The following is a 23615-nucleotide window of genomic DNA, read 5'->3' as shown; positions in this document are numbered from 1 at the left end:
TTGGTAATAACAACTAAATAAAGCTAATTAAATTACGACTTTCTTAGCCTGGTAGCGCGGACGTCAGAACAAATCAGGTGTTTGCCGGTGAGACAGGAAAAAAAAGGCGCTTAGAATTTAAAATGTAGGCGCGGAACTACCGGATCGTATTCCAGTAAATTAACAATTCTGAAGTTTTACACTCTGTCTACCAATTATTGTCTACGGGCCTTGCAGTAAACTACTCCCTTCGCCAGAATGTAGCATATCATAAGTCACTGCAGTTTAACCAAATGAAAAATGAAGTTGCAGTTTGTTGAAACATTACGTTTATTTGAATATTTTTTAAGCTTTAAGTTTAAACTCTTTGTTAAAGGTTATATAAATAAATAAATAGAGAGCGAGCTATCAACAGGCTATAAGTTCAATTATGGTACCCACAAATGCAACCGTAACGGGGTACGAAGTAACATTTAGGTCATACCGAAATTAAATTTAACTTCTAGCATTACTAATTAACACCATTATTTCACTATATAATATTGCAAATTGTACTAAACTAGCACTGTTATTCTATTTCCTGAACCTGCCATTTATTGATGTTTGTATTACGACCATGCACGTCTCGTAGCGTTTCGGCGTTTTAATGTTTGATATTTTTTCTATTGCTTTGTTTCTAATTTTTGTTTTTTACGCGCTCCCTCCGCTCGTGCCAAATCGCTGCAATAAAATGGTTTCTATCAAACTTAGATTTAGTACGTTCCATATTAGGTATATCTATAGTTTGTTATTTTTGTTAAAACTAGTGTTAATTTTGGTTCGAACTGTTTTTTTTTTAATATTCATGTATGTTAGTAATACATGTTTATTTCAAAGGAAAAATAATTGTGCTAAATATTTTATTTTAAAAAAGAAACAAAACATTATACGTCTGATAAATAGCGAGCACCTAGTCCGAGACAAACTATTTTTGAAATTTTTTAAATTTTAGTAGATTTTAGGAAAACAATAATAACAAACTTTTGATTTTCTAAATCAACTTATTAACTTATTTTTAGAGTTATTCCAAATTTATTTTCATATCACATCAAATTTATATAAAATATATAAAAGTAAAAAAAATTAATAAAACTTTCTTGATGGTCTACATTAGTAACAGAATTATAGCATTTTTAATCCCGAGAATCCGACTTCAAGTGATATCACAAAATAGGCAGCCACAACGGGAAAGAGTAACGGAATATTTCACGTACTAGAGGTTTTCCGTTGTCATAGGCGTAACTGGCAATTTGAAGATTCCCTTTTTTAGAAATGTGGTTTCAACCATTTTTATACATCATATATTTTATTTGGGTCATTGTAAAAATTATAATTTAAAACAGAAGGTAATAACGTACACATAGTAAAATAATTTTAAAACAAATAACACCAACAAAATACAACTAGAGACTATTTATTTCCAGTTTCAATTAAATTAATTGTTAGTTTAAGTTAGTTTTTATTTTTATTTATATATATTATATATTTTATAAAACGGAAACTCGATCTTCCTGGTTTCGTACTTTTTAGTTCTACTTAATATTTTTGTGGCTATTTCTTCATAGACAGAACTTTTCGTTCCGAATTTTCTTTGCTTTGATATTTGAGGGTGTCACATTGTTTCAGTTACATTACAAATAATACCCATAAGTCAGTCATTCACAACATAAACAAACCTTTTCCAATGCTGAAGCATTCCCATTATTTTGCCGATTCAATTCTGATTCCAGGTTATGATCAAATTTCTCATATACACTTTGCATTTGAAATTGATTACCTATAACAATCTATTTGTCCATATAGGCCTTATTAAAGGTTTCCATAGAAAGGCAGTGTTGCCAAATGAATGTATATATTACATAATACACTATACTATGCAATTTATAAACACCAATTTTGGCACCAACATAGCGAGTAACTAAAAAAAGTTTATCAACGTGTTTCCGTATTATACTTTTCTTACTGTTCATTAATGTTTTAGGTACGATTTGCACAGCACAATATCATAAATACATTGAGTGACGTGTGATGTGAGCATCACAAGTGGTACATGTCAAAATACCACATATGGCTAAATTCTGTGGATTCTTAAATTGAAGCTCTGCGTATGTATACTCGATAAAAGTATAATTGGATATTGTAGACAAGAGAAGATTCAATCGCATAGAGATGTTTTTATCATGATGATGTCTGACGTTGCGTTGGGAACTAAAAACTAAAAAAAAACTATTGTATAAGTAACTAATATAATTGTCCGCTTTGATTTTTGTCCCGTCTGCCACTGGCAATTTCCTTTTTTTGTGTATTCGTTATTTACATTTCCCAAAGTCGGGTTTGGGTATTTGTATCTGCGTTTTATTAAAAATTAAGCAAATCGGAATGAACATTGAAATGAAACCTTAATTATTTTGTATTCGCTCTTTGTTGATTTTCTTCTATTCATCGCTTTATACTCAGGAGTGTATACATCTTTTATAATTAGACTTCTAAAAGTGAATGTATTTTATCAAAAACTAAGTACATTATAGTTATTTATGATCATATTTAGTATATTTGATATTACACGTGCTGTAATAGAGTAATTGTGGCGAGAATATGGTTGATTTTAAAGTATAACCCATTTTGCTGTTTATGCGCCGTCCTCCGGGGTCTACCCTATATTTATACAAAACATAATAAATAAGTGTATCTTTCTTAAAGTTTTTTTTTTATTATTAAGTCGGTAATAGTGGCGATCTGACCTACATTGCACGGCAATTGCAGACGGGCCTAGTTTCTTAAGTTTTGCATAATTTATCTTCTCGGTATCGATTCTAGATCGTCGACGGATAAGAAATTCCGTCCCTTTGTTAATATTTCCCGAAATGTCATTTAAAATTTAAAAGCCCGCCTCACGGCTGCGACAATTCTTCCGTTTTGAATGGTCTAAAATTTTCAAGTAATATATCATTTAAATTGCGTTGCATCCAAACTATGTTATGTAATAAACAACGCTCAATCTGCATATTAAATTAAAAAAACATTTAAGTCGAAGTAAATTTATTCACACCACATCTGAATATTTACACATTGTATTTTTTTAACAGATATCCAGATTTTTTTAATTTTTATACTTTACTTTACTTAAAATTACACCGAACTATGTTTTTCGGCGTGACCTAAATCATATCTTACAGAGGCAAGAGATTTACAGACGTATCCAATTTTCTCTGCGATCACTTGATTCGTCGGTTCCAAATTGTTTTTATGGGTATTCTTCAAAAAAGATTTGGTGTCGCTCTCTCGACATAAGCGAAATTGGCGGTTTTTGTACAATTATCCAATTAAAAAAAAAGGGAGAAAAGATTTGTTATAAAGGCTGAGTTTTATGATGGGTATTTTCATCATTTTCTTTGGGGTATTTTTTTTAGCACTAAGTTTAATTGATCAAAAACGAAGCAAGATACGAAAACCACTCAGGAGTCAAAAAAGTCTTACTTTTAGTGGCTCATACGAGTAATAATGAAAATTGCAAAAAATCAGTGGCGTACATTTCTTGACAGTATTGTTCGTTGATATACCTCACTCGACGGCATTAGACTTCACAATTTTAATGTAGTTTTCTCTTTACGATAACGCAAATAGGAAATGGGTTACCAGGAATTTCCAAAAACGTATCGTAAACGGCATTTGACTCACGAGTTTTTAATAAACGAGTGAGTTAAAAAGTGTGGCATACTATACTTTTTCTACGACCGTTAGTTTTTGGGTACATTTTCGCAAAACAACACGAATTCATTCACTGACATGACCATCAGAATAGACAAACGTCAAAATTCAAAGCGTGGGAAATATCTCCGAAAACATCCGATTGCTCCCAAATCCGTGCGGTAAAATACCGGAAATGTCCGAAGTGGCTCCGATTCGTGGGAAACGAAACTGACGTGGTACAGTGACGCTTCCCGCACGCTAGATCGGTGAGTAATTAGGTATTTTACAGACGCGACCACAAAAAAAATTTTTGCTAGCATATTTCGTTTCATGAAAAAGTTGCCTCGAATTGCGAAAACCTTAGCGCCAAATTTGTTTTGAATTTAACAAATGGAGAACGGAACAATTTTTTATGGTTCTAAGCTGTCAAAGTAAGTTTTTTTCCTTCTTCGATTTTTGTAATTGTGACAGGAAAAATAGTAGAAACTACGGACCTATATGGTGAGTGACAAAAAGGTGTGACAATTTTTTCATTGGCCAACTCGATTTTCTGAAGAACTCGCAACCACACGTAAACCAAGTAAATTTAGTAAAAAAGGCAAAATTAAATAAAACGTTGTACGACTCAAGTAGATCCTTTCAGCTGTCTCATAGTTTACAGCGATGTCGTTCAACAAATTGTACGAGAAGATTCTTGAGTTAGTTGCTTGAACCACCACCGATTTGGAAATACTAGGAGATTGTTAATCTTCCATATTTTTTTTTTGTTTACACAACTTTCCGGGTACATGTATCACCTTCCGTTAAACAGATTTTGAAAATTTTGGTTAGTCAAAATGTTGCAAAAAAAATACTGCTTTTAAGTTTTTGTCCCACTTGGGTGCTATTTGAAAAAACTAGGTTATCCTAAAAAATTATTAGTTCATTACATTAAATACTATTTTCCATTAGACAAGTAAAGAAAAGTTTCATTTACAGAGCTTATAAGAACAATTTTCAAAAATTAAATAAAAATTCAAAAAAACAAAAAAATATAGTTTGACAACGTTACTGTCGTTTCTGCTCAAACCGGAAGTGGCAAACATTGACTACATATTGTCAACAATTGGACAATTAGCCTATATTACCCTTTCCAAATTTCAAATCGCTATCTCAAGCCTTTTAAAAGTTATAGAGTGTTCCCACTTTCTTGTGTCACCCGGTATACTAGAGTAGACTACCCGTTATGGAACATTGATGCGCTCTCTTAATAGTATCTATATTGTAGGTATTTGGATTGCTAAAGATGTTTCCATTGTTTTTAATGAATAGAGCCTCTTTAAACTTACGCTTTTCGAATGCAGTTGTAGACCACCCGAGCTTGAAATTGTGTTGAATCAAGAACGGCTGCCTATAGTTTCTAGATCTCCTAATAAGTAGTAAGTAAGTTTATAGAAAACCATACATATACTGCGCAGTATTTAAACTTCAAGTCTAACTAACTAACAATCATTCGAACACTCTGCAAAACAGCAATCGCAAGATGCAGTGACGAAGCGTCATTCGATATAGATCTATAGATAAAAAAGTATTGACAAAACAATATCAAATTGCAAACGGAATGCAACACCAGAACGATGTGAGGTAGATACTCTCTCTCTCTCTCTGGACGATCCCATACGTGAACGGAATCTCAAAAACCACTAGTCGAAATTTAAAGTTAAGATTGTATTTAAGTTCGGAACTACATTATAGAGCCAGAAATATCGACTGAAAAGAAAGAGTGTATCTACAGAATACCCTGTGAATGTGAAATGTCATATATCGGAGGAACAAAAAGACGTTAGGATTGAAGAACACAGAAAATGCACAATGAGGGGTGAAATCCAAAGCTCAGGAATCGCGGAACTTGTCTAGACCAAACAACACCACATCAAATGGTCCGAAGTTTAAGTAATCTGTATCATTAAAAACAATGGAAACATCTTTAGCAATCCAAGCGTGGGTGGAAATACCTACAAGTTTTAATAGAGCCAATGTTGACGTAATAGCGGAACAACCTCACGCTTGACTGCACTGGGTGAACGCTATAGTATTGTATATAAGCCTCGTAATCTTAGAATTAAAATTAGTGTGGACTTGATAACACGTAGCAGCTATCAATTCAGCATCAGTTCAATCAAACACCAACGATTTGTACCATCGCTTTAGATTTAATAATACTTTTTCAAATCGGTACAACTACGAAAAGTAATAAAAGATTTTGGGGGAATACATTAAAATATATCGTGAGCAGGGCTCCTTATGCGATGTTTTGTTACATGATTTTATCTCCTTTAACTTCTTCTTTATGTTCTAGTACACCTACCTACGAATGTTGCTATGATACAGGTAATTTCACCAAATCTTATCGTTGGGCATCATACTGATGATTTGCCTTGTCGGTGTGTTTTATTTTTGGTCCACCGTTTCGCTTTGAAAGGTCCTATTTGATTACTTAGGTTATTTTTATCTATTTCGTGCTTTATCCAAATGCAACGAAACTTTTGGATTCCGTTATATGAAATAAAGTAACGAAGGGTGTTTGGTTGAAATGTCACACGTATACATATACCCTCGCATACAAACGTCAAATACAAAAACCCCCAAGTTTAATTTAAGTCCGGGCGTAAACCACAGGCGGCCATAATAAAAGTCGAAAAATACCGAGCTCGTGTCGGCACGCCGTCTCATGCATAGCGGACTAAGCGTTTGTCTTTCTTTTATTCAACGATACCAATATGTTTACATTAAGATCGAAAAACGGAGACAATGTTGAAAACATGGGTCAAAAATCAAAATCTACATAAATTTTAATAAACAATAAAAATTCATTTTTAAAAATAACGTTTAATGAAGCTTGTCGGATTTGTATACAACTTTTTTTACTTCTCTAAAATATGCACCGTTCTAGCGTTTTGAATTCTGACGTTTGTCAGTTCTGACGGTCATATCAGTGAATGTTTTCGTGTTGTTTTGCTAAGATGCACAATCAACATTTCCGCTTTTTAGACAATTTTCAGGTTGGATGTGGCATTTTTTGCAGGTGATTAGTATGTGAAATTCAAGGACACGCGAGAATTTTAAATAACACAAATTTTTGCTAGCAACAGGTGTACAGCTTATAACTCATTAATTATCCTAATGTGATTAATGGAAATGTTTGTTATTTTCAATTTTATTTTAACTGATTATAAAGGTTTCTAATTCTCATAGAGTTAAACGAAAAACAAAAACTATTTTTACCCGAGCGTATTTACTAAGCGGTATAGTCTCGTCTCGTCTTATTCCCGTATAACGTCTAAAACTTTCCTTGGTTACCATAGATCTTATAAGTTTTATAATATCTAATATAAATCTATATGGTACGCGTTAAACAAAAACGGTCCTAGGAATATTCTATGTCAAATTTGGATTCATCCAAACCCCCAAGTAGTCAAACAAAATTCCCCAACCCTTTGTAGCTTTGATTCAAACAGGACGTGTTGAGTCGAGTAGGTCAGTCCAGCTTAGAATTTTATTTTTATTCATTTGTTCTGTTATTCATTGGCTCTGATAGTTCTTGGATACTCGGTTATTATTTTACAAATAGTTCCCGTTCCAGAGGAATTCAGAGGTAAGAAGCGAATCACCACTATTAATATAAAAAAATCTACTTGCTAATCCTTACTTTTAGAGTGCTGGTGCAATCGCAACAAAATGCCGACCTAGTCTCTTTCAACTTTCGCTCTTAATCAGCACTGTTACCCAATATAGTAAATAAGTTTGTCTCAATTTTAGTTAATGTTATTTTTGGTCCTATGAATAAAACTCCCCAAACCTTTATAATTACTTCTTTTTTGCATTTGTATTTATTTTTATATATACGGTTACACCGTAGCCACACTAATTGAGAACTCATTTCATAGCCGAATGGACTTTATATATACCGAAACTCATTTTCAAATTTGTTTTAATTACGATGCTGACTTAATTAGAATCTAACAATAATGATTAATTAAAAACGGAATCGAGATCGATAAAATTGTTCGTTTAAAATAATTTTACTGCTACTGATATAGATCTGGTGCATATTTATTTGCACTTTTGCTGCAGCGACGAGGTTGCAACCTTGTTTTCGTTTAGAATTGTAGAACAGTTCATTTCATTCGCGCAGAAATAATAAATATTGTAAAAATAATGTACTTATTTTAAATAAATCGAAGCCGATATAATTTTAAAACAAATTTTCTAACAATTTCATCAAAGTTATAGGTTAATTTGAGAACTTAAAGAATTACAATCAACTCATGTATATGTGCCCGTATTGTTTTTTACCACAAATGCGTCTGTAGACCATCAAAAGTTTTCAAGATTTCGAGTTGTAAAGTTTCATGATTTGTTACCAATAATGCAAAATATTTTTTACAATCCAGCGATTGTAACGAACCACAAATAATACGTAAAACATATTAGATACACGCAATCTGTCAAGGGATAATAGAAATGTGGTGTTTATAACAATGCAATAATTATCCTAGCAACCAGCAAAGGCAACTTGATTGATTTGACCTTTTTTTTATTACGGACGTAGCAACGAATATATGCAGTCATTTCCTAAATAATAAAAGTAGACATTTATTTTACTATAATGTTACGTGGTAAGGTATATATTTGTTATGACCCGCCAGTACTCAGATAATTCCTTGTTGGTAAAATAACCAATAAAATAACCTGATCGTAAAAAATGAGATAGGTAGTAGTTTTAGGTTTTCCTACCCCCTGTTGGCGCCAATCCTTACCGCGAACACATCTATTTTTAACTATGACGGTTATAGTAATAAAAGGCATTGTTGATAAATTTAGGATGGTTCGATTTAAACAGCTAGGACTCGCTTGTTCGTATATTAATACGAGGGCTACCTTTTATATTTCGAGATTTGTAATAAAAAAACTGTAAGCTACCAAAAAATATAACTTTATTGTTTCTCAAATTATTCATCCTGATGACCAATACACTTTTGCATTCGATAAAACCAATCATCAAAGCACTTTTCCCACATCGATTCGGGCACCTCCAAAATATGCTTTTTAGGCGCATCAATCGCTTCTTCTGATGTCAAAAATCGTTGACCACGTTATATGTATTGGAATAAAAATAAGTCATTAGGTGCTAAATCAGGACCATATTGTGGATGGCTCATCAAATCAACATTTTTAATGCTCAAAAAGTTCTTTGTTTGCACTAATAGGTTAGTGATAGCATTGTCGTCGTGGAGAGTGATTCTTTTTCGGCGGTTGGTGTTTCTAATTTCGTCAAAGACTTTCGGCCAACAAATGGTTGTGTAGCATTCAGAATTGACTGATCAAAGAAACAGTTGCAACGTGGCCAGTTTTGGTTAGTTAGTTGGAAAAAACAGGCTACCATTTGTTTCGAGGTGCTTCGCTCACGAACAATTTTTGTGGGCTTTGTCTCATTCTGAAAGACCCACACAGTCGACTGCTGCTTACTTTCAAGTTCATATGCATAGATCCGTGATTCATCACTTCTGATGATATCATAGACGTGTTTGGAAGCACCGCAATCCTATTTTTTTCAGCATTTCCGTCGACCAGTCAACACAAGCCTTTTTTTGAGCTAATGTCAAATTGTGTGGAATCCAAGGCGAACAAATGTTTTTAGCGGACAAATGTTCATGCAAAATTGTATGTATACTCGACCCACTAATGCCCAAAGATACCTCAATCTCATTGTAAGTCACATCACGATCCTGCAAAATCAGTTTCCGTACTGCATCAATATTTTCTTGGACAACCATCGACTTTGGACGACCTTCACGAAATTCGAAAACCAGCGATAAATGGTAGTCCTAGATGGTGCTTTAACTCCAAAAGTCGAATTAAGTTCATCGATGCATTGTTGAGTTAGTCCGCGTCTAAATTTGTAAAAAATTATTGCACCAGATTGCTCCCGGTTAAGTTCCATTTTTAACCGTCACAATTTTTTTAATTTATCACAAAAAACACGAAGAACACTCTTTCGCCAAAACCTCTGAGTAAACCTAACTCAAAATGTCAAACTTCCCTATAAAAACTCCCGCAATATAAAAAGCCGCCCTCGTAGTTTTCCTTAAACAAAATAAATACATTAAAAAAAAGGTACGGCAAAAAAATGCATACTGTTTATCGTAAAACCGAATTAACCCAGTTCACAAACTGTTTTACACCGAGCGGTAATTCATTTATCAATAATAACACCTCCGAACGCATTCGTGCGCTGTTCGAGACTGCAATATCCGATCCTATATTTACCGGTAAATACGTTTTAACTTCGTTTAAACATCACGGTATCAAACCGGCCTAACACTTTATAAAGTGCAAATTTTCTCCATTGGAGTTAGAATTTATTTTGGAAGTATTTAGGTCGGTGTTTAGTTTTGATGTCTATGTCGAATTTGAGGCATTGAGTCAGTGGCTTATTGTTTTGTCGTTGATTAATTTTATTTTAAGTTAAAAATTATAATTATGGTTGACTTGAAAAAAAAAAAACTCAAAGTGTTCTTGAATAACAATGTCAGACAGTAACGCCATATATGAATGACAATAAATGCAGAACAAGCAATTCTTGATAGATTTGCGTCCAAGATAATTAACTATAATTAATGACAAGGCGCGGGACAAAATTGGATGCAGCAGTCTGGATGTTCGGTTTAAGCCATTTCTAAACGCTTGTTTATGTCTTGCGTTGAACAAAGAGGTATTTTCAGGTAAACAGCGTATTGAATCGATTTTTATATCGAGAATGTAATTGTACCACGTTTATTCTGTATTCAGGACTGACTAGATAAGCAATAAAAGGGTAAATTACTTAAAAACTTGCATCGATTGTTATAGGTGTAAGTGGTAAAGAGCAAATAGCAGAATTAGATAGGCATAAACAGGATTTAAAAAATCGGAGAATAATTTGTTTACATTTCATCAAATAGCGAAGAGCTTAGAAAAGCCTCTACATAATTAATTTTCGCCTTACTAAACCCTTAGCAATGCAGTTGATCATATTAAGCAGATATAGACTTGTTTTTTTTTAATATTTGCTATTTTTTCCCAACAAGCTGGCGACGTAGCACTGAATCACGGTGTTAAATTGATATTTCTGGGAGTAATCCGAATATATAAATTTTGGGCTAACTGTTTCCTAATTCTAGGAATTGTTTTCGTATGTTCGAGACCGAAATTGTGTCATTTCTCTGGGGAATATTCACTTGAAGCGGTAGAGCTGCGTTTTTGAGTCTTATTTGTGCACTTATTAAAATCACAATACTCCTTCATTTGTCAAAAAACTGTTAGTTTAGAGATTTAAAAAAATATTTTTAGAATTAATTACTTGGCGAAGCCAAATATGGCTTAGTAAATACTTTCTTACGCTTTTATCTAACGTTCAATATTTTAATTTTAACAATATAGTAAAGGTACCTCGACGTTTTGCTATAGCAAGATATCTCCTTTTTTGTTATAAAAAGAGATAGTCTGAACTCCCATACAGCAAATTTGCAAAATTTCAGTTTTCGGAAGGGGAAAATGTAATGGAACTCCGTGTTATATTTTTTCCAAAATACTTATCGCATATAACGAGGTCTAATTTCTAAAAAAAAAAACAATTGAGGCACCTAGAAATGGAAGTATGGATTTGAGAAGGCATCGTCAGACAAAAAATTTTCCAGAATTATGATGCGGTGTAAATTTGATGTAACTTATCGGCAAAGCAACAAAATCTTTTCTCGAGTGAGCAACAGGAGATCCATTATAATGCGACTCCACCTGTTGCCGACTGTGTATACGGTTAGAGATGGGGGGTCCAAACGGTAGGCGGCGGAGGCATCTCGCCCGCTCTAGTTCGTTATTTGGGCAATTTTCGTTAGGAAGGACGAGAAGTAGAGAACTTGATTACTACGTCTTTTGTGCTTTATGGCGGAAATTGAGTGAATCCGGCGTATGGAGAGATTATACGAAGTTCTAGTTTTAATTGGACAAACGTGTAGGTCAAGAACGATCGTTATTGGACCTGTGTCATAAGAAGCAATTTTTGAGGGTCTGAAGAGGCAAAAATAATTATTTTTATGCAAAGACGACTATGACTATAACATTTTAAAAGTAGTTTCAGTTATAGAAGATGTTCCATAAAAGCGTGGAAATAAAAAATCAGTCGAATAAGCAGATAACTTTTTTATTATCATCCTCATCACCCCAAATAATAAAATTTAAAGTTCAACACCCTGCTGTAATTCGCTTTTATTGAATGAATGTGAAATATCTATAGAAACAAAAATGTATATTGCTCAATGTCGTTACACATCCTAAACAATCCAAGTGAGAAGCCAACTTCATATATAGAAATTGTGCAACTGTAAAATCAAGGTGTGTGTATGTCTGTGCTTCACGGCTTATTCATTTTGTTTTACTAAAACTTCTAATATAAAATAGAACTGTATGAATAACTTTACATTGACTAGCTCTCCTTATATAAGATACATAAATATGTTCTTAATTTATGTCTATTGATAGGTTACTCCTTCAATTACGGAAACAACGATCTTAATCATGTTATTTGATGTCAATTATTCAAGACGGATAATCTCATATGCAATAAACGAGTGTCTAATTTCATTATTGCGGTGCTATATTTTTTTATTCTATATCAAGTAAGTATGAGATTATGAGCTAAGCGAGTGAATGCGATAGAGATAAAGAAAAAGCAATGTCGATGATGGTGAAAAACAACTGAAACGTTGAAGTTTTTTTTAAAATATTTAAAAAATAAAGTAACAACATTCTCCTAAACTTAACTTAAACCAGATGAATAAATATTAAATAACAAATAAATGTCAGTAAAATACAATAACAAAATGAAAGTGAATAAAATTTAATATTTACGTTCGTAAGTGGGAAAAAAGTCATTTAGAATTTTATGTAAAAATCGTATTAATTCGATTATTTATATTTAAAAAATACATACATCATGTTATCTTTTTTATCGAATCAGAAAAAGATAGTTTGAAATTCGTCATGTTGGCAACAAAATTGATACTAGGAAAGCTGAAATTTTTTTTTAGATATTATATTTAGGTATCTAAAAAACAAGCTTTCTCTAATATATTTGTTTTTCTAAAGTCTAACAGTTTCATTTATAGAATCAAGGGGTCTATTTTAAATCTAAATCTTGCAAAAAACACATTCACAATAAACAAGACAAGTGAAATTTGTTATGTAGTGTTATTTTACTGCAAATAGGTACTTTTCTATTTCTCAGTATTATTTTTGGAAGCCCCTAAATTGTAACTTTGTTTCAGGTAACCCACCACCCCAATTCAAGTGGCTTAAAGATGGTATGCCCATCACCGAGTTCTCCACCGATCCATTCTATAAGATCATCTCAGCGAAACACGAAGATGGTGGAAGCTATCGATGCATAGCAGCGAATAAGATCGGCTCGATATTAAGCGAAGAAATCAAAATTATTGTAGCATGTGAGTAAATACTAACATGATTTTTGCTATATTGGGTTCATTTTTAAACACCAGTATTGATCCTATTGAAGCGTTGACCAAATGTTTTAAGCTGCACCAATTTTGATTTATTTTCAGATATGGGCGTCTTCAAAGACCAAACCGAAAGAACGATGTCAGTAAAAGAGGGCGAAACGGCAATTATCGATCTTCCAGAAATCGATTCGGTGCCACCACCTGATGTGACGTGGCAAACCGATGAAGGCGTATTACCGTACGCCCAGAAGTATGCTCGATCAAAAACGAACCAGCTCATTATTTTGGCAACTGACAAATTTGATCAGAAGTCGTATAGGTAAGACATGATGAATAAATATGAAATTTGCCATATACAGCCCGAACAAATTCAAATCAGGAGTATAGAACTTCCGGTATTTTTTGCCGATTAAATTGGTTGTAACCAGCAATTAAAAATCGCATTTCCCATTAATTTGAAAAATGTTTCTTTATGTAGTAGCCTGCATATTTATCCACCAATCGATTGGGGTGTCCTTTTATGAATGTTTTTGTTAAACCAAAAATTATTAAGTGTTATAGTCTGAGAAAATAAACTTTTAATATGATCGGAGAAGCTTGTCTCTTTCTAGTAATTTTGTTATTACAAAAGTTTTTTTTTAAGATGCGTACTTACACTAAGATCAATATAATTCAAAAAAATATAGTCGTCACTGAAAAAGACGTTACAAATACTAGAAATGTCAAGGCAAAAGTTTCCGTTGGTCCGAACCATATAGCCACTAAAGATATCGATTGGCATCGACATTCCCGGTCGATGCCAATAATGCAGGAACTTATGAAGCAACTTTAAAAAAAAAATCGAGAAGGTCCATTGGGCATTCGTTTTTAACCAATGACTTTGCGGCATTTAACAACCAATTTGACCGCTGACACATGGTCAATAAGATGCGGTATTTTTAGGGCAGTATTTTGTCGAAGTATGCCTAAACTTCGTTAAATGTTAAATGGGAAAATGAGTTCAGTGTGTGGAAATGGTTCTGGTGGAGGCATTCTCGGAAAATCTTTGCTACGCAGGCTGATAGCAATATAGTCCAAACTATATGTTAATATTTGGTTTTTGTCTATTGGAATTTTGTCTAATTTATCACGAAATATAAGATAAAAAATGCAAAATAACGTAAAATGCTTCGTATTCACTGATATATATCTGTCTATATCTATATCTACAGGATGGCTCAATAGTATTGTAAAGTACTACCTCCCTTGTTTATAAGTGTTTTGATAATTTTTTTTAATTATTATACCGGGTTCTTCATAATTTTTTATTGGAAATCCCTTGATATATTTGCAAGTTACGATTCCAAGGAATATTTATATGGTGTGGTAATATTTTTGAATTTTTGTGACTTTCCAACTTATAGGGCACAAATAAAAATTGTGAAGATACAAGTTGTTCCAATGATCTTCTATATCTTGCAATATAATTATAATAAATATGTACGCTGATACAGTAAAATACATACAACTAATCGGTGTCTAAGATGGTATTTGCAAAAAAAAAATATTCTTTATCCAATTAAAACTCTATATTAATTTAATATTAATATACCTAGACCGCAGGCTTAATTCGTACATAATTGGGTATTTTAGAGTGGGGAGAAGAAAACTACATATTTCGAGAATAACTATGCAACGTGGTGATAGCCGTAGTGTTATACAAACAGTCTATTTTTGATTACAAAAATTCCTAATATTTATTATTTCAAATGTTTAATAAAACAGTAGTAAAGTCAGCGCCGTAGAGTGCAGAAACATCGTAAATTTTAAAGAAAGTCGCTTTAATGTTCTTTTATTTCAAGGCGGTATAAAGTTTGCCACTAAATTTTAAAAATGGCGAAACGAATGGACCAATAACTTGAAAAACCCGCCTACCTTGATCTCACAGTTTTGAAAATGTAATGAACATGTGCTTGCTACGGAAGAAAAGAAACTTTTTAGAATTGTTATACGGCGGTATTAGGTGATGACCTGTATTTTGAAAATATTGTGACAGTAGTCAATGTGATTTTGAATAGCGAATAAAACTAATATGGCTGACTTTCAAATCGTAATCTATCCACATGTAACGTATGTGCCGGGGTACTACTGACAAAATTACTAAACTACTAAACTTGCGGTATTGGGGAGCAAAAAACTCAACGCTTCACTTGAATCACGCGAAACTTGTACTTGTCAGTTAAACACTTTTTGTATGTCAGACAATTCTTGGGCTTCTCCTTGTTACAAAATTCGAATACCGTGATTTGTTCGCATCAGACGAACTGAATGGATAAAAACCATTATTTGCCTTACTTTAAATGAGATAAAGCACACGTAGACAAAAATCCGCCGACAATGCACTTTCTTTTACTTTCTTATATTAAAAAAAGAGTTAAGCCTTGCAAAGCTGTACCGGGTGGCCAATTAAGGACACTCGGCGCTCTATTTCGAAAAGTGTCGTGAAATTGGGGTGAAAAAATTTATGACTAAAGCGGCAAAGAGAAAATTCCGGAAATCGCATTATTTCATTTTAGATCCCGTTTTTTGAGAAATAATCTTATTTTACAGATAGCTGAATTGGACAATGCAAAGCTAAAATTAAATGATTTATTCTACTCCCGTCGGTAAAATACCTAATTACACACCGATCTAGCGTGCGGGGAGGGTCATTTTACCACGTCAGTTTCGTTTCCCACGAATCCGAACCACTTCGGACATTTCATGTCAGACATGTCAGTGAATGTATTCGTGTTGTTTTGTGAAAATATACCCAAAAACTAACAGTCGTAGAAAAGGTATAGTATGCAACACGTTCGCTCCGCTCGTACCAAATAAACTCGTTAGTCAAATCTCGTTTACCCCGCTTGTTGCATAATATACTATTTACTCTATCTTTTAACATTGTCGGAAATAAATATCAATAAGATCAGAATTTCATTGCTTGTACCTCCGCTAGACATCACTGCAATCAAAATTTATTTATTTTTTATTTATCGGAACAAAAGATCGCCAAATAAGAGTTTAACACGCTAGATGGGTAGACCTTAATTTGCGCTAAATAATAACACCAAAATTGCGATCAAAATCTCAACAATTACAAACAGTAATAACGCTATAGGAAAATTAAATTTTCTGACATTCCAAGATACCACAGGAAACCAAATGCAATAAAACTTTTATTAAGACAGCTCCTTGGAAAATACCAAATGAAAAATTTATCAAATTCATCACCCATCACCAAATCATCAAATTTTTGGCACCCTATATAAACCGCTACATTTATTACAATTGGGAAATAAAATATGAGTTATTGAATTTCGTAAGTTTAATCCGTATAAGGTATATATAGGTATACTTATCATAAACCTTATTGAAAATAAATGTTAATTTTAGTGGTTTAATCCGAAAGTGTTATAATATACAGGGAGTAATAATAAATAACTTCAAAAGTAAAACTTCTTGAAAACTTGTATTTTTCGCAATATAAATTCTGTGTAATAGAAATATTAGTGCTGACCAGATCAACTCTACAATTTTTTAATGATTTTAGTAGAAATGTCATAAAAACAACTAGAATATTTTGGTTTGAATTTTTTGCTTACCATGTAAGTGGGCGGGGTACGTACATTCGATCTTCGATATATTTTTTTTGTTAGCTTGGTATGCATATCCTTGACATATGTTCACAGTATCAGCCAGTTTTGCACGTTTACTTTTTATTTGTGAGACAGAAGCGTTAGACTTGTTTTCTGTGCTCGGCTGGTGTAAAAAATTAAGTACAGTGCAGCAAAACACTTAAAATGTTGATAACGGCATATGGTGAATCTACTTTGAGCAAAAAAAATGGTTATAAGTGGTACAAGCTGTTCCAAGATGGCCGAGAAGACGTCGATGACGAACGTCGCTCTGGACGCCCCAGCACGTCAATAGCTGATGAAAGCGTTGAAGAAGCAAAATAAGTGGTGTTGAAAAATCGTCGAGTCACTATTAGAGAAGTGGTTGAAGACGTCAGCGTCTCTATTGGCTTGTGCCATGCAATTTTTTCCGAAGTTTTGTAACAACAAAATTAGTTCGAAAACTGCTTAATTTTAAACAAAAGTACCGTCGAAGGAGCATCAATGATGATTCTCAAAAAGGTCATAACTGGTGACGAATCGTGAGGTTATGATGTCCAAACCAAAGCCCAGTCGTCCCAGTCGAAAAATCGCCAAGGCCGAAAAAAACACGTCAATTTCGATCAAATGCCAAGGTTTTGCTTACAGTTTTCATTGAATATCGTGGCGTAGTCCATCAAGAATTCTTATACGAAGAAAACGCGGAAGATCTCAAGGTTATACCAGAAAGTGCTTAGCAGAAGTGCTTCGAGGATTGAAAAAAACGTTGGCACAAGTGTATTATATCTTTGAGGGGGGGGGGGGGGTTACTTTGAAGGGGACAACATTAATTTTGATAAATAAATAAATGCTTTTTGATAAATTCTTAAAACTTATCTTACTTTTTGACCACACTTCGTATATAGTTTTTTTATTCATGAACGAAATAAATTAAAAGCTGAATTAGATTTATATAATAATATTTCAACGAAAAGTGTTTTTTTCAGGGCTCGCGCAATAAACACCCAAGAAGGTAAAGAGGAGAACAGCGCTTACGTAAGACTGACCGTAGAACAATCGAACGAGAATAATAACGACGCCCCAACAATCGTCATTCCCCCGGAAGACCTCGAAATCGTGAAAGGCTTGCCCCAAACCACCCTTGATTGTATCGCGAATGCGCGACCCCTCCACGAATTAGACACCTTGTGGTTCAAAGATGGTATCCCAATCGAGAGTGCGGGTATCTCTTACTCTCTAAACGACATTTGGAACCGCAGCCTCACTCTGATCTCGATCAACACCACCCACAGTGGCCAGTACGAGTGCAACGTCAATTTGAAATCGGGTGGTTTCGCAATGGTCAGGGCATCCGCGCAGGTTGTGGTACTCGAAAAACCGCGGTTCTTTAGCAACACCCGACCAGAAACGTTGGGCGATTACGGTTCTCAGTTGAGCCTTCCGTGTGACGTTATCGGCATACCAAAGCCGAATGTTACTTGGTACAGAAACACCGAAACGCTCGACTTGTCCGACAAAAGGTGCGTATCATTTGAACAAAAAAAAATACCCCCAGGAGGCTTAATTACCATCTTTATTTTAAAAACCCGGTTTCTGCAAAACTTTCTTATAATACCCGTAGAGTGAGTGCACCGTTTTAAATGAAAACCAAATTCAATGATGTTTGTTTAATGCTTTCCGAAAGGGTGTTCCAAAGTGTTTGGAAATAAATTTGATTTAAACTCTCTTAATGGAACTTTTCCTAAGGAATTGTGGTATGAGCAAAGCAATTGCTCAAACGATGAAGTTTTGTAACATAATCGCAAAAAACAAATTTTCCGAAAAAAAAACATGCAACTATAGCTAAATAAGATACCAATAATCCAGTGAATGCCGCATATATAAATACAGGAAGTGAGATTTTTTTTTATTTTCAAAAACATTTGTTATTAATGTCTGATATACCAGATAAAACGCTAATTTATTAGTTTGGATGCCAAATGATATTGAAAATCGAAAAAAAATCGTTATTTAACTTTATTACTTTTTACTAATTTCGCAGGTACGTTGTTGAAGAAGATAATTCACTTCTAATAAAAAAGTTGCTGATAGCGGATAACGGGATGTATCAGTGCTTCGCGAGGAACCAGGCGGGAGAAAGTTCACTATCTACATGGTTGCGTGTAAAGAGTAAGTAAATGTTCTCATCTTCCTCGTTGACGTTATCTGCAGTTTTTATGAGAAACCTATCTCACTTGAATTTAGAATTTTTAGTGTAATAAATTAGTTCTGGTTAATGCGAACAGAAATTATTTTTTTTTATCATATGATATAATGGGGTCGAACATGTGAAGCATAAATATCATGCTTAAAGAAAATATTAGAATACTAAAATACTAAGTTAAATTTATTTATCACTATAATTATTCGGTACAATAGCTATCACAAGATCTAAGAAATAAGAAAATGAGACCGACCATACCGATCATCTTTAAGCAAGTTCCTTAGGGGACAATCTTGCATAAAACGATTAATATCAAATCGTTTTTTAATAAACTTGGAGTTGCCCGAAAGTTATAAGAGTTGTAAATTGAGGAAATTTTCTAATAACCTTCATTTCATATTATTCGGTTAATTTTGTGTTTAAGAAATAGTTCTGATACTTTTAATGCATGCTGCAAAATGTTTTCTTCAGAATTCAGAAATGTGCGAAGCATAGCAGCGAAACTGATAAGGCTGAGAAGCTCTGGTGAGCGTCGCGGCAAACAGCATTTCGTATTTATGTCGCCATGTAAGAACGAAATGAGCATACTTTTATGTTTTTATGCAATTTGAGCACCTATTTTGCACATGTAGGTTAGACTGTGTTTTGAACATTCCGTTTTTGTAGCACACCTAGATCGCATTTTTTGAAATTGGATTTCTTAGTTATCAGTTCATTATTATTTAAAATTTGATCTATTAATTTTGTGTCTTACCAATTGGATAATCAAATGTCGACTTGACGGGGAAAACGTAGTACACTCTTAGACTGTTGCATGCAAAGTGACCGTCTTTCTTATTTATTATTAATTTTAACGAGTCCCTTTGTTTTTATTATCTATGTCGTGCTTGTTTTGGATTACTTACAGGAAATTGGTTGTAATATGCTATCGATGTTTATTTCAACATATAGTTGTTGTTTGTTACAGTGATTGGGGGGAGTTATTTTCCTTTTGCCAATAAGCCCGAAACTAGGTTTTTCATTCATTCATTCATTATTTTCAAAATTCGTAGCAAAAATTTGTGTCTAAAATTTATACATTATACAAGACAATTTTCGATTCTTAAGTTTCTAAAACTATAATTAACGCCAATGGATAAACAAAAAAATCGTTTAAATGGTGCACAAAGTTACATTACAGAATTACATATTTCCGGAAACACTTCCTATTGGTTAATTGATTTGTTGTTTTTTAGCAGGGTTTACTTTTTCGATGAAAAATTTGATATCTGCAGCTCATTGCTAATGTGGCAACAATGGCGTAATAATTTCTTAAATCCTCGAGGAAAACAAATTAGGTACTAAGAAAAATTGCAAAGTTAAAATCTATTAACATTTTATATGATATGCGTATTAAATCAACAGATGTAACTGAAAAAATTCAGTACACAAGCTTTATGCACGTCTTTTTAAATTAACAGTAAAAGCAGAAAAAGAACCCACTATCCACTAACGTATAGTGTGCCGTTAGTGTTTATTTTATTAATTTTTTTTAAGAATAACAAAAAGAAAAGAAAAAAAAACTTCAAGGAAATCACGCAAGAGGTGCTAAAAATGTTTTTCCTCCCCTGCAACACATTTTTGCTGTGTGAGAAATGCGGACAATCGATCTTATTGTAAATTCAAAACCGTGCGGGTCTTACGATATATCAACAAATTTTTACGTTTGTTTGAAGCGTTTTTAAAAAAAGTTATTTACAACTCCAAGTTGTGAGACAATTTTAAGTAGCAATATGAATGATAGAAAGCAATTTTCTGTTTTTTTTTTGGAATCGTTTGAAAGACTGGGCAGAAAAATTTTCTTCAAAAGAAAACACAATATAATACTGAAGAACACTAAAAAGTGTAAACGAAGAAAGCCAAACCCTGAAGATGTGAAAATGGAAGTTCGGAATGTAATTTATGCGTTATATAAATCAAAACGCACACTGTAATATAATATTTTTAAAAATTATGTTGTGTCTATCATAACACTATTTAAAGAAATAAAACTATTTTGCTTTTCTTTGGGTATTCTTGTAATCGCAAATATTCTGGGCCCGCAGGGTAAGGCTCGATTTTGTTATAATAAATATAAAAAAAAACTTAACTTTTTTTTAAGTGTATTAGTCCATTTGTGATTTGTTTGATGCATGGAATTCACTTAACATTTGCCGCTTTGTATAACGTATGTGTTCTGAATGGTGTTATTACAGCTGCACAGCCGGTGATGGAATTCGGCCCCAAAAATCTGACTGTTCTCGACGGAAAGGACGCTACCCTGACTTGTCGAGCAGCCGGAGCACCCGTTCCGAATATTACTTGGATTTTTAATGGTAAATACTGATAAATATGTTCAAAACATTCATTTGAATACTTCCTATATATAAGTCATTCCTAGCACACCTTTGAGTAATTCTTGCTTTTATTCGTCGACTTGTGCATTTTCGCCAGTTATCTAGAATTTCGTTTCATTCAACAAAGTTTGTTTCGCGTACGTCTGACAACGCTACATTTTTGAAAATATTTTTGGAATATAAATTATCACCTATATGGCGTGTGGTAGTTGTTAAGTCGTGAAGCTTGAAAGAATTCGCTTTGTTAATTCCCTAGAACTTCTAATAATATAAACTTCAAATTTTGTGATCATAATTTTAGAAGAAGAAGTGAAGACTTCCAGTCGTGTGCAGATCATAGATACAGGGGACCTGTTGATCGCAGCTGTTAAGGAAAGCGATGCTGGTCACTACACATGCCTTAGAGCAAATGAAGCAGGTGAAGTGAGAGGGTCTGCTTATTTGGGAGTCTTAGGTCAGTAACTCGTGTGCTTGTTGGAATATTTTTTCGAGGTTCAGTTTTGGTTGCAGTACGAACCCAAATTGTACAACCTCCAGTTGATACGCGGGTCCTCTTGGGCCACACGGCGACTCTACAATGTAAAATTTCGTCAGATCCGAAAGTTCCTTATCAATTAGATTGGTTTAGAGATAAAATGTAAGTATGTAGACAAATATAGCTTAGGACGGACCTCTGATATTTCTATTACCTGCTTTCCAGCATGATAAGTCCTAGAGGTACTCAGCGAATCAGCATCCTACAAGATGGCACTTTGGAAATTCAGGCTGTCAGAGCATCAGATGTTGGACATTATACTTGTGCTGTTCATTCACCTGGGGGCAATGAAACTCGCTCAGCTAAACTCAGTGTCATTGAGCTACCATTCGCCCCAACAAATGTCAAAGCTGAAAGATTGGATAATGGAAGCCAGAGAGCAGTCAATGTCAGTTGGACCCCTGGATTTGATGGGAACAGTCCCATTAAGCAATACATTGTGCAAAAGCGGGAAGTACCAGATTTTGGTAAGTGGGTTGTTGGAAAGAAGACCTTCTGCAAATACTGTTAAACGTTGTTTTTGTGTTGAAATTCTTTGGTTACTAATATCTTGGAGTATGGTTATTATTAGGATAGAGGTTATTAGGTTTTATTAATTAATAGCAGCGGCACTGCAGAAGTGTAAATAATTTTAAATTACGTAGAAAGGTTTTGTGCTCGTTAGTTTTTTTGTTTTTCTTAGAAATGCAAAATATGTGTACTGAATAATTTTTTTTCGGTGATGTTTTACGCATGCTATTCAAAAATGATAAATTTCATATATATTGACAAGTTTCTGCAGCACACGCCGATATACTTGGGTGGAATATGCGGTAAACTGTAAAAATATAAATTAAATTTGCAGTCTGATGTTCAAACTAGTACATAAGGTGATGGGTGTAGAAATATTTACTTGTTCCTGAAATTTTACTTGTGTTGCTTGTTTTTTACATAAAACGTAAAAATGTGATAATGTCAATATCCAAATTAGCTAAAATTGATTACACTATTTACATAAGTTTTTTCATTTTTAGCTCTATAATGAACTGTTATATTTGTGACACTAAAAGCTGAATGCAGGTATGGTAAACAAATTTTTTTTTCAGTAAAAAATTATGTTCTTTTATTATTTTTATCTCGATTGACTAAATTTGACGTTCATGTTTTATTATATTAATTATTAATTAATCAATTAATTAAAAAAATAATTTCTTATCTAAAATAACCTCAGGTGTAAATGTTCAATGTCCATTGTACAAGGTCTCGAATGTCTAGATTTACCTTTCATATTGAATCAATCTGTATACAAAAATGACACCTGCTCACACATATGTACCACAACATATTAGATTTTTTATAATAATGTGTAAATGTGGTAGCAAACGCAAATCGTTATAAAGAAACAGGGTTGTTGATTATGAAGCCTGACTTTCGAAGAATTTTAATAATGTTTGATCTGATAATAGTATTAAATTATTTGACAGTTGTTATCGCAAAATTCATGACACGCATATTCAAAGGATACTATTTCGCAAGACGCTTGACATATCTATATTACTGGATTTATTTTAACCTAGACAGGTTTACTCTTTTCTGGTAGTCTCCCACAGTTGGGCAAAATAAAACTGGATTAAAAAAATAATT

The 23615-nt window shown here is 33.4% G+C and overlaps 1 protein-coding gene across 7 annotated transcripts in view; it reads left to right on the top strand.

Moving 5' to 3' along the window:
* LOC132704176 (protein sidekick) overlaps positions 1-23615 on the top strand; it is a 176754-nt gene that overhangs the window by 140265 nt on the left and 12874 nt on the right. For 5 of the 7 annotated variants that reach the window (XM_060674036.1, XM_060674033.1, XM_060674035.1 and 2 more), the window contains exons 3-11: positions 13053-13229; positions 13347-13563; positions 17866-18399; positions 18921-19048; positions 19554-19649; positions 21317-21436; positions 21759-21911; positions 21968-22094; positions 22158-22459. In XM_060674036.1, the coding sequence (XP_060530019.1) occupies positions 13053-13229; positions 13347-13563; positions 17866-18399; positions 18921-19048; positions 19554-19649; positions 21317-21436; positions 21759-21911; positions 21968-22094; positions 22158-22459 (1854 nt within the window). The remainder of the gene's footprint in view (positions 1-13052; positions 13230-13346; positions 13564-17865; positions 18400-18920; positions 19049-19553; positions 19650-21316; positions 21437-21758; positions 21912-21967; positions 22095-22157; positions 22460-23615) is intronic. The other 2 variants (XM_060674038.1, XM_060674037.1) reach the window with 1 other exon arrangement.

Source organism: Cylas formicarius, unplaced genomic scaffold (genome assembly GCF_029955315.1).
Source record: "Cylas formicarius isolate icCylForm1 unplaced genomic scaffold, icCylForm1.1 PGA_scaffold_6__28_contigs__length_40554024, whole genome shotgun sequence".
Taxonomy (NCBI): Eukaryota; Metazoa; Arthropoda; class Insecta; order Coleoptera; family Brentidae; genus Cylas; species Cylas formicarius.
The sequence above is the reverse complement of the archived record's forward strand: the minus strand, read 5'-3'. Positions and strand labels throughout refer to the sequence as shown.